The 13089-nt window shown below is 39.8% G+C and overlaps 2 protein-coding genes across 2 annotated transcripts in view; one reads left to right on the top strand and one right to left on the bottom strand.

Moving 5' to 3' along the window:
• LOC309377656 (uncharacterized protein C4orf17) overlaps positions 1 to 13089 on the bottom strand; it is a 74625-nt gene that overhangs the window by 24768 nt on the left and 36768 nt on the right. The gene's annotated exons all lie outside the window — the stretch shown is intronic.
• The window catches only part of LOC309377255 (uncharacterized protein), a 36880-nt gene continuing 31184 nt past the window's right edge, over positions 7394 to 13089 (top strand). Inside the window, exons 1-4 of the mRNA XM_081924244.1 lie at positions 7394 to 7546; positions 11866 to 11967; positions 12332 to 12470; positions 12843 to 12930. Coding sequence (XP_081780370.1) covers positions 7529 to 7546; positions 11866 to 11967; positions 12332 to 12470; positions 12843 to 12930 — 347 coding nt within the window. The 5' untranslated portion in view covers positions 7394 to 7528. The remainder of the gene's footprint in view (positions 7547 to 11865; positions 11968 to 12331; positions 12471 to 12842; positions 12931 to 13089) is intronic.

The following is a 13089-nucleotide window of genomic DNA, read 5'->3' as shown; positions in this document are numbered from 1 at the left end:
ATATATGAGAGAGAAGGAACCGCATAGGGTTGGAAGGAAGTCATTAAATAAATCAGGGTTTCAAACCACATAGGAAATAAGGGTGTATAATATTATTGATGATGGTTTGTATTCCTTAAAATATTTTATGTATCAAATAAAAAAAAATGTGAGTCTTCTTTTTCCCAATTTTTTTCTTGTTCTTTTTTTCTATTGTTCAATGCCTTTTTTCCTTTTCTTGTTTGTAATAAGAAAAATGTATTTTTAATTGTATTAATTAAATTGCAAATAAAGTATTAAAGAGAGAGAGAAGCCAGGATGACTTTTGTAATTCCACAACTGTCCCTGGAAAAGAGGGACACTTGGAGGATGTGCTATTGTTAATATGATGTCTCACCTAGCAAAACTCAGCTCCATTGCCTCCCAGTGCAAAATTCCTATGTGTGAAGAGGGAGACCAAAAACTATGCCAACAGTTTATCAATTCAATCATTTCAGCTTCAGTTTGGACCTGCTCACTCAAACCACAGTGCTTTGTTGTGTTGCTTCAAGGAAAGTTCCATTCATTTTAACAGAACTTGTATGAGAATTCTGTATGGGCCATTCTGAAAACAGCAGAGCAGTCAGGTGAGTGGAACTCCTCTACCCACAGACCAATAGGCTGTGATGATACAGAAAAAGACATTCCATAAAATTATGTAAAATATGGAGCAAGACCCCCACCCCCAATCAATAATGTGTAACGTATCTAGCTAGTCAGAAATGACAGAGGGGACCTCTGTTAGATTTAATTATAGCAGGGATCGCAGGGGCGTTGAACTCCAACTCCCATCATGACTGATGGGCAGGAACGATAAGTTGTAGTTCAAGAACTTCTGGAGGACACGTCACTGTCTACCCATGTATTATAGTAATGCATGTTTCATTGAGTTCATTGAGCATTATGCAAGCAGCCAAGAGGCTATGTAAATGTTGCAGACTGCTACAGGTTATGAACTTGTTTACACAAGGGGAAAACAAACAGAAGTGATGGCTAAGAGCCACCACTATGGTGGGTAAATAGCTGGGAAAGGCAACTGGAGAACCTTAGCCTGCATTTGTGTGCAACTCCACAGTGAACAATGCACAGGCATATTTTAATCACAACTTTGATCCAGGCAAGGCTCTTCCGATGTTCTTATGTCAACAGACATGTAGATAGGAGCGATTTGGTGGGCATGATCTATTTGCATTTCAAATAAACCTTTAACAGAGTCCATTGCCAGGGGCTCCTGACTAATCATGGCAGTATGGGTTTAGAAGGTTGGGCCCTTTTATTTCATTAATTTCCTGTTTTATAGCCCTCCTTTCTTTCATCATGAAACCCAATGCAGCATACCTGTGGTTCCCAGATAGCTACCCATGTGGACAGGTCATACACCCTGTGAGCAGAGTATGTTTTTATTGATTGGTACCTGGTTAAATGACAGAAAGCAGAGTCTACGGATAAATGGACAGTTTTTGAAACCAAGCAGTAGGGGTCCTTCATGTAACTCTGCTGTGATTCTTCACAAGTGTTAAATTGCACCAAGTTAAGGAAGGGGAGGGACGCAGGTGGCGCTGTGGGTTAAACCACTGTGCCGCTTGGGCTTGCCAATCGAAAGGTCGGCAGTTCAAATCCCCTCAACGGGGTGAGCGCCTGTTGTTCGGTCCCAGCTCCTGCCAACCTAGCAGTTCAAAAGCACACAGTGAAAGTAGATAAATAAGTACTGCTTCGGTGGGAAGGTAAACAGCGTTTCTGTGCACTGCTCTGGTTCGCCAGAAGCAGCTTAGTCATACTGGCCACATGACCCGGAAGCTGTATGCCAGCTCCCTTGGCCAGTAAAGCAAGATGAGTGCCGCAACCCCAGAGTCGTTCACGACTGGACTTAATTGTCAGGGGTCCCTTTACCTTTACCTAAAGAAGGGTAGAGCAGTTAAGTAGCCAAGTTTATTTTATTCTTGAATTACATATATGTGGATGAAAGGTCTAAAATGATTTCCTCAAACTAGAGAAACAGTCTGCAAAATGGCAAATGAATGTCAATTGAGTAAGTAAAGCATATTGAGTAAGTAAAGCATTATGAATGTTGGAGCAAAAGGATTCCTGTTTTACATGCGGTATGAAATGACAGTGAAATGACAGGAAAATAAGGAATGTCTTGAGGAAAGCTCAAAGCAAACATGAACTCAGTGTGTGACAGCAGTGAAAAAGACAAATGCCATGTTAGGAGAGGGATTGAAAATGGCATGGTTGGTAATGAATTTATATAAATCTATTCGGCAGCTGTTCACAGTGAAGAACAGAATGTCATTCCCCTTGCATGTATGTATATTTTTTGATAAATATGTAAAAGGTGTGTGAGAGCACAGAAATACATCTTAAAGACCGGATCAGAAATATTTGGTGGGGGGCACTAACTCAAACCTCATATTTTGTACGTTGCTAGCAAGCCCTATTGCTGGGGAAAGTAGTTCAGGTTTAATCATTGATTTAGTTATACATTAATGTGCTGACATTGCACTTTGATACTACTTTCTCAAGCACATGAAGATAACAAATGTCAGAGATCCAAAAGACAGGTAACCCTATGGTATGTCATCACTGTTGGGTGCTCAGGCTAACCCCAGGGCTTGCAAAGTGCTTTGTGCAGGTCTTCTCAAATACTTGACCGTGTCCTGGCCCTCCCTGTCAGAGGAAGAGCTCACACTCAGGATTTGGGTTCTGCCAAACTCTTTAATGCATAGACCTGGGCAAAGCAAAGGTTAAAGACACTGCATGGCTAAGTGCGAGTTCAGAGTTCAGCCGTTGGCCAACAGGCTACCCACAAACCTGCTCCTTCCTATTGAAGAGTGCAGCAAGCACAATTATTAAGTGGCAAACAACAGGTCTTTCTGCTCTGGGCAAGTGAGCAGGCATGCTGTGCATGGGCAGGAGATCTTTGTTTGTGTTGGCTCTGACATCTCTATGTCCTTGGTGAAGGAGGTGCCCACTCAGTATCCAGCTGACTCTTAGACACCTCCCCCCAGGGGAGGCAAAAGCAGGGGCAGGCACCTGTCTGAACCTTCCCCAGGATCCTGCTCTTGATCCTCCTGATCACCAGACCCCTCTGCCAACTGCAACCATTCTTGAGGTGTCTACATTGCCTCCCTCATCCCACTCAGGTTCTCCCCTGGGTCATTAGCTCCAGTTCCCTGACCTTTGTCCCCACCTCTTTGGGATCTTCCCATTCCATCCAGAATAGCTCCATGGGACTAGTGACAGTCAGCTGGCTCTCAGGCATTTGGAAAGCACGACAGAAAACGTTCAGCACTTCCCAAGTGCCAAGCATGGGCCTAGCACTCACAAATATCTGCCTCTACGTGAGCTCATATTTCCCCTAACAGGCTTACTCTGTATGCAATGTTGACAAATTTGTGCAAGACATGTTCCTTAATATGATGCCGTTCTGTATGTTATTTTCACTAAACAGATGTAATTCCCACCCACCCCCATACTTCCCCTCTAATATGTGCATTGGTGCCCATAGTTTTTTGGTTGGAGAATTGCATTGCAACACTCAGGGAAGTATGAGTTCTGAAGGAGAACCGTGTTTTGGTCTGGGTGTTGTTTTAGGAACTGCCAGTTAAGTATGTTCAAAATAAAATGCAAACTGAACTGAATCTTCCTCCCCAATTCACTACTTGGACATAGCTTCTTCTAAGTATGCAGGCATGGCAGACTATCAAGTGTGTAGTTTTGCCAGATTATCAAATGGCCTTGAGATTTTAACAGCTGCACCAAGATTGAACTCGCAAACCTGAGCCTCGGTGCCAAAGTCTGCAGCCTAGCAACCGTACAGCTGAGTACATCCCTCTCTAAATGTCTTCCCAAATATTTTCCTCTACTTTTCTCTTTACTACCACCTTATGATCATATCATGCAAAAAACCCTTCCATAAATCATGAGCAGATGAAAGGAACAACTTAACAGCAATGCAAAATATGTATTTGTTGTTTTACATCCCACCATGATTGGTGGGCTCAAGACATGATAGGCCAAATGCACGACGTGAGGTGGAAAACAGACTCATAAATTTCCGTTACTGTGATAGCAGACAGAATTTGGCTCTAGCACAACAGTTTTCATGGAGGAAACCGTTCTCAACAAAAAGGTTGGTCCTATCAGACAGAGTGAGGGGAGGGGGAGCAACATCAGCATCCCCTTGGCTGTTGCAACTGAGCCTACTGGCTGTGCGCTCTTGGAGAAGGAGAAGAAAGACCTATATGTGGTTCCTGGCCTGTCCTGCACCTCCATAACTTGTCTGGTGACTTCAAACACAATGGAGGACACTGTCCTATAGCCTGTACTGAAACAAGATTCAGCTGTCCATTCAGGCAGCTACTGGACATGGAGTGATGGAGCCACCATTTTGTACTTTGCCTCAGGCACCCAAAAGTCTAGAGCTGATCCTACTCAGTAAAACACACACACACACACACACACACACACACACGGGCTCAGCATCTTCTCCCTCAGCTTCAAACTGTTAATATGTTTATTTATGATATTTACTGACTTCCCTATAATAAAAGTTGCAAGGGAAGTTTTACAGAATAAAAACAAAACAGAGTAAAAATTAACAAAAAAATGAGCTATACAATAGCATGCCTTCTTTACTGAACATTGTGGTGGGGAAGGAGGAAATCACACAATCAAATTCTGACAAGGATTATCCGATTATCTTTTTTATACGGTTCAGCATTCTTATATCTTATACAGCAAATGAGTGCAGTGTATTGATGGTCAATTTATTTGTATTTATGAAGTGTTTATTCCAAATCCCAGATGAAGAAAAGCGTAAACCTAGATATTTAAAGGATTTCACCTGCTCAATGGGGGTGCCCATCAGTTTACCTCTTGTGTTTTTTAAACCTAGGTAATAAACAACTATCTGACTTCTGGAAGACATCTGAAGGCAGCCCTGTATGGGGAAGTTTTTAATATTTGATGCTTTATTGTGTTTTTAGTATTCTTTTGGGAGCTGCCAGAGTGACTGGAGCAACCCAGTCAGATGGGCGGCATATAAATAAAACTATTAGTACTGTATTGGCAAAAACAAAAACTTTTGTCTTTTCATAAGTAATTTTTAGCGTTTCTTGCACTGCCAATTGATTAAAATATTTCAAAAGTCTTCTTGACCCATGCTGTAGTTGGGACAATTAAATAGTGTCAACAGCCTACATAAGTACTGTATCTTTCTTGGTTCCCAATTTAGGAGGTACATAATTACATTATGTAATTAAAAACAGTTATTCAAGATTTGGTGTAAGTGTTAAGACAATGCTGGGGCTAATAAGTATCCCTGACAGGTAGATCTGAGAGTGAACCTGAAAGGTTTAACATAATCTGAATCTTGGTCTCAGAATGAAATTCGCACATCAGCATCAGTAATCTTCTACCAGTAGAGATTTTATTTAATTGATCCCAAAGGCGATCACAACTAAGAAAAAAGCTGCTGAGAAGTCAATAAATAACCTTCAATTTCACATACTTAGGTACCAGGTATGAAAGAACAGAGCAGTGGCCAGTTGTTGAGTGATAACAACAGAAACTCGCCATTCTTGCCACATAGAGGAAATCTCACATTCCTAAAAAACTCTTTGCAACAGTGCTGTTCCTATCCTTTTATTCTCTCTCGTCAGAACCCTCCAACCACTGTCACCGCCTGACCTTCTGGATTTCTACTGACCTATATAAAAGCTTGATTCTAGTGCCAGCTGTCTTAACTGAAAACCTTACGAGCTACGCAGTCGTGAAACATTAAACATTTAAACATTATGCCTCCCAGCTCCCAGTTAAAAGTAAACTTCCAGTCTTTTTATTCAGCTAACTGTTTAGAAAAGAACAATGGCTTGTCACCAGGAGAATCTGCAACCAGAAAGAAGAGGAACACCAAGAATACTGGAAGTATTGTAATATTAAAGATATATAACCACTTGAAAGAAACAATTAGGCCTAGGATTAAAATAGAATTAAATTTATAAATAAGGAAATGTACGATAAGGAAAGCTATGTAATATGATTAGGACTGTGATATGTTTTTTGAAACATATTGGAAACTGCTACATATAATTACTAAGAAATTCAGATGGAAGATTTTCGAGGAAGTCAAATACTATGTTTATGAAGATGGATGGTACTTAATTTTAATTAAGTAGTAATATGTTGTATGTATCTTTTTTCTTTTTCTCCTATTTTTTGTTTGTTTTTATTGTTAATCTTTTCTTTTTTTACTATGTTTATCTACTGAAAATAATAAATATTTTTAAAAAAGAACAATGGCTTGTAGTCAACTAATTTACTCAGAGTAGACCCACTGAAATTAATAGCTATGAATAACTTGGGGCTATTACTTTCAGTGGGTCTACTCTGAGTATATGTTAGCTGAATACAACTCAATGGGCAGGATTCACTTAATGAGCTCAGTTAGTAGAAGTCTTGTGCAAGGACTTCCAGTTGTGCAACAGGGGTTTCCCCCTCTTCCCCCATGACCCCCAAATGGATTCAGGGGAAGGTTGGGAGATCCTCTAGAGTCTAGGACATGCGCTGGGAGCAGCAAGAGGGGGTCATTTTGCCTGGCAAGCTGCAATGCTTGTACAGATGGAAAGCTCATAATAGCATTGCAAATAGATGCAGAAACTGAGAAATGGAGCAAAACCGACCTTGACAGATCTGACCATCACAGCTTCTGATTGGGCATACCTACTGTGATTCTACTACCTACCAAAGTTTGATTGACTGAAAAGATGTATCACTTGCCTTTCGGTCTGCAAAACTGAGGTGCGTTCCAAACAAATTAATAATTGGTACAAAATGCCATTAGTATGTTAAAAATAAAAAGAGCAAAAGACTCACCAAAAAACAAACAGAAAATACAGTTGATACACATGAATGGCAATTTAAAAAAATAACCTTAGTCAATAAAAGGCCTAGCATATATAAGATTTTCACCAGGTATCTAAACTCATCAAAACTGGTGCCAAGTGAGCATCCTGGGTTCTACAGGCACAGTGCTGCCTCTCGATCCCCTCATTAGATTGGTCTGGAGTATAACATGCTAGACACCCTATATCTAGTTTCATTTCCTCTCTGGAGCTGAATGAATGGTTTCTATGTTAGATGCACCTGTGATTAGAGCAGGATGGATTTATGCTGTTTAATTTGGCACATATCTGCGTGGATATTTGTTTATAGTACTGTTTTAAACACCTTGATAAGCATCAACCAACTTCTAATAAGCGTTATCTCCATTGCTGCTAAGCTGCAGTGTGGAATCGTGTATCATAGCAGAGGAGTGGTCTAATGCATCTCCTTTTTGGGCTCTGGGGTGGGATTTAAGAATAAGTGGGTTTGGTTAAAAGGCACCAAGCTGTGTTTGTGCAGTTGTAGCTTGCAAGGGAACTGGGTAAGCAAACTGTCCAACAATTTGCTCAGGCTAAACCAAGAAAGCAGAGAGCAGGAGAGACGGCAAAACTGAGGAAGAAGCACAATGAGTACCGCAGGCAAAGTAAGTATAAAAAATCAACGCTGAGTATTCACTGGTGCTCATGGTCCAGAATTAATATTGGATCACACAAATAATTTTTAAAGTAATTTTCTTTTCATTTTTTTCTGTAATTGTAAATTTGTTTCATGGGTATCAGTTGAGATTATATATACTGTATATAGTTTTAAAAATGATTCTAAAAGTCAGGGCTGAAAAGGATTAAACTCCAACGGAGTCATCACAAAACTTATAAAATTAAAAACACAAATAGCTGGAGAAGCAACATTCATGACCCTTGAGGTCATTTTCACCTCTAAAATTATATGATTCTATGGGCCAGGAAGAGCCCACCGATTTGGGAAGGAACAAGTACTGTACAACAGTATCCAACAAAATGTGTTATGTTGAAGGCTGCTGCATTGAAAGCTCGTTTTAAGCTAATGGAAACTTGAGAGGAAAAGGTTTTTTAAAAAGAAAAAAGAAAGCAAGCATAGTTCAAGTTAAAATACAAGTAGGGCAGCAATACCTAGCCGTTGCTTATGTTTCCACCAATTATAGCTCGAAAGTTAAAATACATGCTTAACTCATTCTTGCTGGAAGCAATGGGACTTCAACAGTGCTTCACTTTTGCTGGATTGTTGCCGCACTTTGGAGTTTTTAAGCTTCCCTCTTATATGAAAGCAGTACATACATTATGCCCCAAATACCTCTTATTTTCATGATCTTATAGGACTGGGGTTGCTCTGTGTATTTTAGAGGGTTAGCAGTCTTAATCTCTAGCAGCAAAACTCACAAGGAGTCTTGTGGCACCTTAGACTTCCAACGTTTATTCCGTCACACGCTTTCTTGCTGTACAGTCCACTTCATCATTTTTTAATCTTCAAGGCACCTCAAAACTCTTTGCCTATCTTCTTCCTCCTTCCACTGCAGCATAGGACACTGCTCTTTTGCAGAGTCAGGCCATTTGGTCCACCGAGCTCCACTGACCGGCCGTAGCTCTCCAGCATATCAGACGAGGCTCTCTCTCAGCCCCACCAGGAAACACTGGCAATTGAACCCAGGATCTTCTGCATGCCAAACAGATGTTCTACCACTAAGCCATGGACCTTCCCATAAACACATTGAGAAAAGTATTTTGTTTTTTAAAAAAGATATGTATTAAACAATCCATGAAGGTGCAAATCTGATGGCTATGGGTTAAAACTTTCTGGAGATATTTCAGCTGGAACACATAGAATGCAGATATTAAGCTCACAATGAGCACCACCTTTTATTTAAATCCTACCTATTCCCCAAGGAGCTAAGGGAGGTGTGTACGGTTTTCTTCCCGTTGTTCCCATTATTCTTCTCTGTAACCTGGAGGAAGTTTAGACTGAGAAAGTGAGAAACCCAATGTTTCAGGACTCCCAATGGTGAGAGTTGATGTGGCTGGACTACAACTCACACTGTGTTTGCTACCTTTGTGTCTAAGCCTTATACTACAGACTCTTAAGCCAGGCCTCTTATATTTCAGTTCCGAGGCAGCTACTCTTTGCTCAAATAATTTAAAGCACAATATGCCTGTTTTATTAGAAACGGTTGAGTATTTTCCTGAATGCACTGCCAAGAAACACAATTTTCTTCAATAAATACACAGATAAGGCTTTCTTCTACATATATAAGCAGAACTTCACAATGTGGAAATAAACTAAAGTATAAGGAATGCACACACCACTGATTTTTAACAAGAATACTTAAGGATATTCAACATCTCAATTTGGATCATGGAAATGCTTCTGTACTTCCACAGACCTCTGTTATTCCTCTCATAAACTCAGTGGGTTGTATCTGACAGAAGTAATACTCAGAATAGACCTGTTGAATTAAGTGGGTCTGCCAAGTTAATCAAATGGTTCTTCTCAGACAGTTGGACACAATTCAATAAAAGGAATATACAAAAAGTTGTATTTCTTCACACTCTATTATGAACAAATACCTATGGCACTTTTTATCATTTAATTCAACGAACCATTTAACTAGGAGACACTAGTAAGTGGTTTGTGGTATTCAGTAGTTCTGGATTCCCAAAGTTAATGTTGCCTACAATAACAGCAGACATGCTTAAAAAAAAAAGACTAATTTTGCCAAAGACAGCATGTCAGATAGATGATACATATTTAGTGGTGTGGGGATTGCTTCACTATTACAGAATGTCCTGCCAAGAAGTTTTCTGCAAAAGAGATAAAGTAAATGAACTGACACTGGATGTTGTTTAGGCAGCTTTTACTGGTTGTATTTAAATGAGGTTACTAAAAACAACAACACACCACCATGTTTATTGCATTTGCCAGATCTGAAATTCCAATGTAAAATATGTGCTGGCAAGAATATTCATCATCTGATTTGAAAATACCTCCCCTTCTACATTCTATCTTGCAGTAATAGTATTGCCAATGACACGTTCCAGTCTAAAAGTTGTTTTAGCATCACTTTTTTAAAAAACACCACCAGAATTTATATCACACCTTTTTCTCCAAAGAGATGGCATACACTGTAGATCCTCCTCATTTATTCCTCCTGTGAGATAGATTAGACTGAGAAGCAGTGACAGGCCCAAGTGAGGTTAATGGCCAAGTGGAGATTTGAACCCTGGTCTCTCGGGTCTTAATCCAACACTAACCACTACAAATTCTAACAACGACACCACACTGGCTCTCTCATAAGAGGTCCTATAATCCCTTCCCACGAGAAAAATACCAAAATCTGTCTCGTAACTCTGCATTAGTCTATTTGATTATTTAACTTCTTTAGCACTTAATAGATAAAAAAATTCTCTCATTGCAGTGTACAAAAAACTGAAGCAACATCAGACAAAGAAAATATTACAAAAATACAGTTACATATAAAAATGTTGCATTAATTCATATATTTCAATATGAATTCATTTTCCTTCTGACACACCCTCTCTCTCAGCCTTCTCACCCAGAGCCCAAACTTACAGCTCACCTGCAAATATCAGACGAGACTCTGGAAACAGAAGGCAACACCACCCTCATCTCTCACTCTAGATTTGCTTTTTATGGGCAGGCCCAAGGTGGAAGGTAATTCCTCAGGCTGCCCACAGCTGTGCCCCATTCAGCTGCACTCTCCCCTCCCAATGACAGGTGCAGAAGGTTTGCTGAGTTTTCCAAAGGGGCCAAAGGATAAGGAAAGGGCCTCTCTCCACACACAGCTCTTATTTCCTTCTATTTGTATGGATCTCTAAATGTGCTATGTTGCATGACAGATTGAATAATTAAAGCACTCTTCCTAGATACACATCTGGAAATAGTTAATCCACTCAGTTTTTGAAAGCTAGCCTTTGTATATGGCACTTTTGTTTAGGCTTGTCCAATAATTAATCTTGGAAGTTAATTTGGGGAAGATTTTGCCATTAACCAGTTATGGACCATTACTAATTCTTGAAAATAAACTACTTTGCACAATAAAAATTGGCAGGATTTGCATCTGGAAACTGTTTTTTTCCTCACACATTTCCTTCATCCCTCCCAACTTATGTTGTATGTTGAATCAATTCGTTTCTTTCACGGAGAACTTGCAAATCTTACCCCAAATCTTAATTTTGTTCATTATTGTAACTCTTTCCTCCAGGTCTTTGAAGACTCAGCAGCAGCTGAATATTCTGATATTTTAATGGTTTTAATATTTTTGGTATATTATTCAGTGTCACCCATTGCTATAAGATTCCTTAGCAAATGGAATCTTATTTTTCAAGGGGAAAATTCTGGGCAATTTTTCAAGGGAGTGAATGTTTGATTTCCCTTGAAAAGTAGAACTGTTTACACAACTCCATCTAACTTCAGTCAATAGCTAAGGTCTACAAATGTTACCATCATATTCATAATAATGTGCAGCTCCAATCTCAGCAGACCAAATGAAAATCCCAATACACAGACAATGTTTCATAAATGTCATAATGAGCATGTCAATATAAAATATAAACTGGGCCAGCAGACCAGAGCTTCTCCATACCTAAAAGGAAGAGATGTAGAGGTCATAGGATGAAGGGAAGGTAGGAACAAGCTTCCAGCAGCCACTCAGCTGTTATTCATTGTGTCTCCATTCCTATGCTAGGCAACGTTTGCCAACAGGGTGCCCATGAGTGCCTACCGGTACTTCCTATGGCACTTGCAAAAGGTCTCAATGAAAATATCCTCAAAAATCTACAATGCACAAGAGACTATTTGCTCTTCCTGTTCCGGTCTTCACTGGCTGGACCTTTCTGATGTTGAACATAGATTATGCCTCAAATGTAACACACAATAACAAAAGTGACTTGATATCTTCTATCATCTTGACAGGTCATTAAATGCAAAGCAGCCGTTGCTTGGGAGGTTAAGAAACCTCTGAGCATTGAGCAAGTGGAAGTAGCTCCTCCGAAGGCTCATGAAGTTCGCATTAAGGTAAACGAGACATATCACGTTGATGCTACATGGGCTGAAGACTCATCCTTGCAATGTTGTTCTTTGTTTATTGAAAAACACAAGATATAGTTCAAAATGAACCTGTGACCTTCCAGATATTGTTGGACTCCAATTCCCATCATCGCTGACTATTGTCCATACTGGCAGTGCCTGATGGGAGTTGGGAGTCCAACAACATTTGGAAGGTCACATGTTTTTCATCTCTAGGCTGCAAGATGTTGTTCCACAAGTAACAGCCAGGTGCTAAAAGAGTTATCATAAAATATGTTAATATCTAACGTCCAAACAGGAAAAGAACACAATGATTTCTCCTCTCCTGAAGCACAATTTTGTTTCTGTGCAGATTCTGGCCACAGGGATCTGTCGCTCAGATGACCATGTGATCAGCGGTGCCTTTGCTATGCCTTTTCCGATTGTTCTGGGCCATGAAGCAGCTGGTGTTGTAGAGAGTGTTGGAGAGGGAGTGACTTGTGTGAAACCAGGTATGAAGAGTGGGGGGGGGTGAGGGCTTTCACATGAGACCCTGAAGGCTACTTCTCACATGATAACACTTGTGGCCATCGGTGTCTCAGCTGAAGAAGTTGTTGCAAAATTAATATTTGCAAATCACAGTGTAAACGTTTTTGACCTGTGCAAGCAAATAGAAGGTTGACTTTGCACTATGCAAATTGTCCAGTTTATGCTGAATATGTGTGGTTTTTTTAAAAAAATTAAGTTTTAATACAGTTCTTTGATGACACTGCAGTCCTTCTTCCCAGTGTTGTGTTACTTAAGTGGCTGCTGAGTTGTGCTTTCCTACATTGTTATGGGGTCTCATGTAAAAGTTTTAACTATTTGTGTATTTTCTTCTACAGGAGACAAAGTAATCCCCCTCTTTGTTCCACAATGTGGAAAATGCACTTCTTGCCGAAGTACCAAAGGGAACCTCTGTTCTGAACATGAGTGAGCTTCAGTTTAATATTATTATTATTATTATTATTATTATTATTATTATTATTATTATTATTACTACACAGTTTTTCTGACATAATTTAATGGCTGTTGTTTAAATTAAAACAAAGGGAAAGAGGTAGGAACATAAGGTGGTGTTCCATCTCATAT

Source organism: Podarcis melisellensis (assembly GCF_964234715.1).
Source record: "Podarcis melisellensis genome assembly, chromosome: 9".
In the NCBI taxonomy this organism is placed as follows: domain Eukaryota; kingdom Metazoa; phylum Chordata; class Lepidosauria; order Squamata; family Lacertidae; genus Podarcis; species Podarcis melisellensis.
The sequence above is the reverse complement of the archived record's forward strand: the minus strand, read 5'-3'. Positions and strand labels throughout refer to the sequence as shown.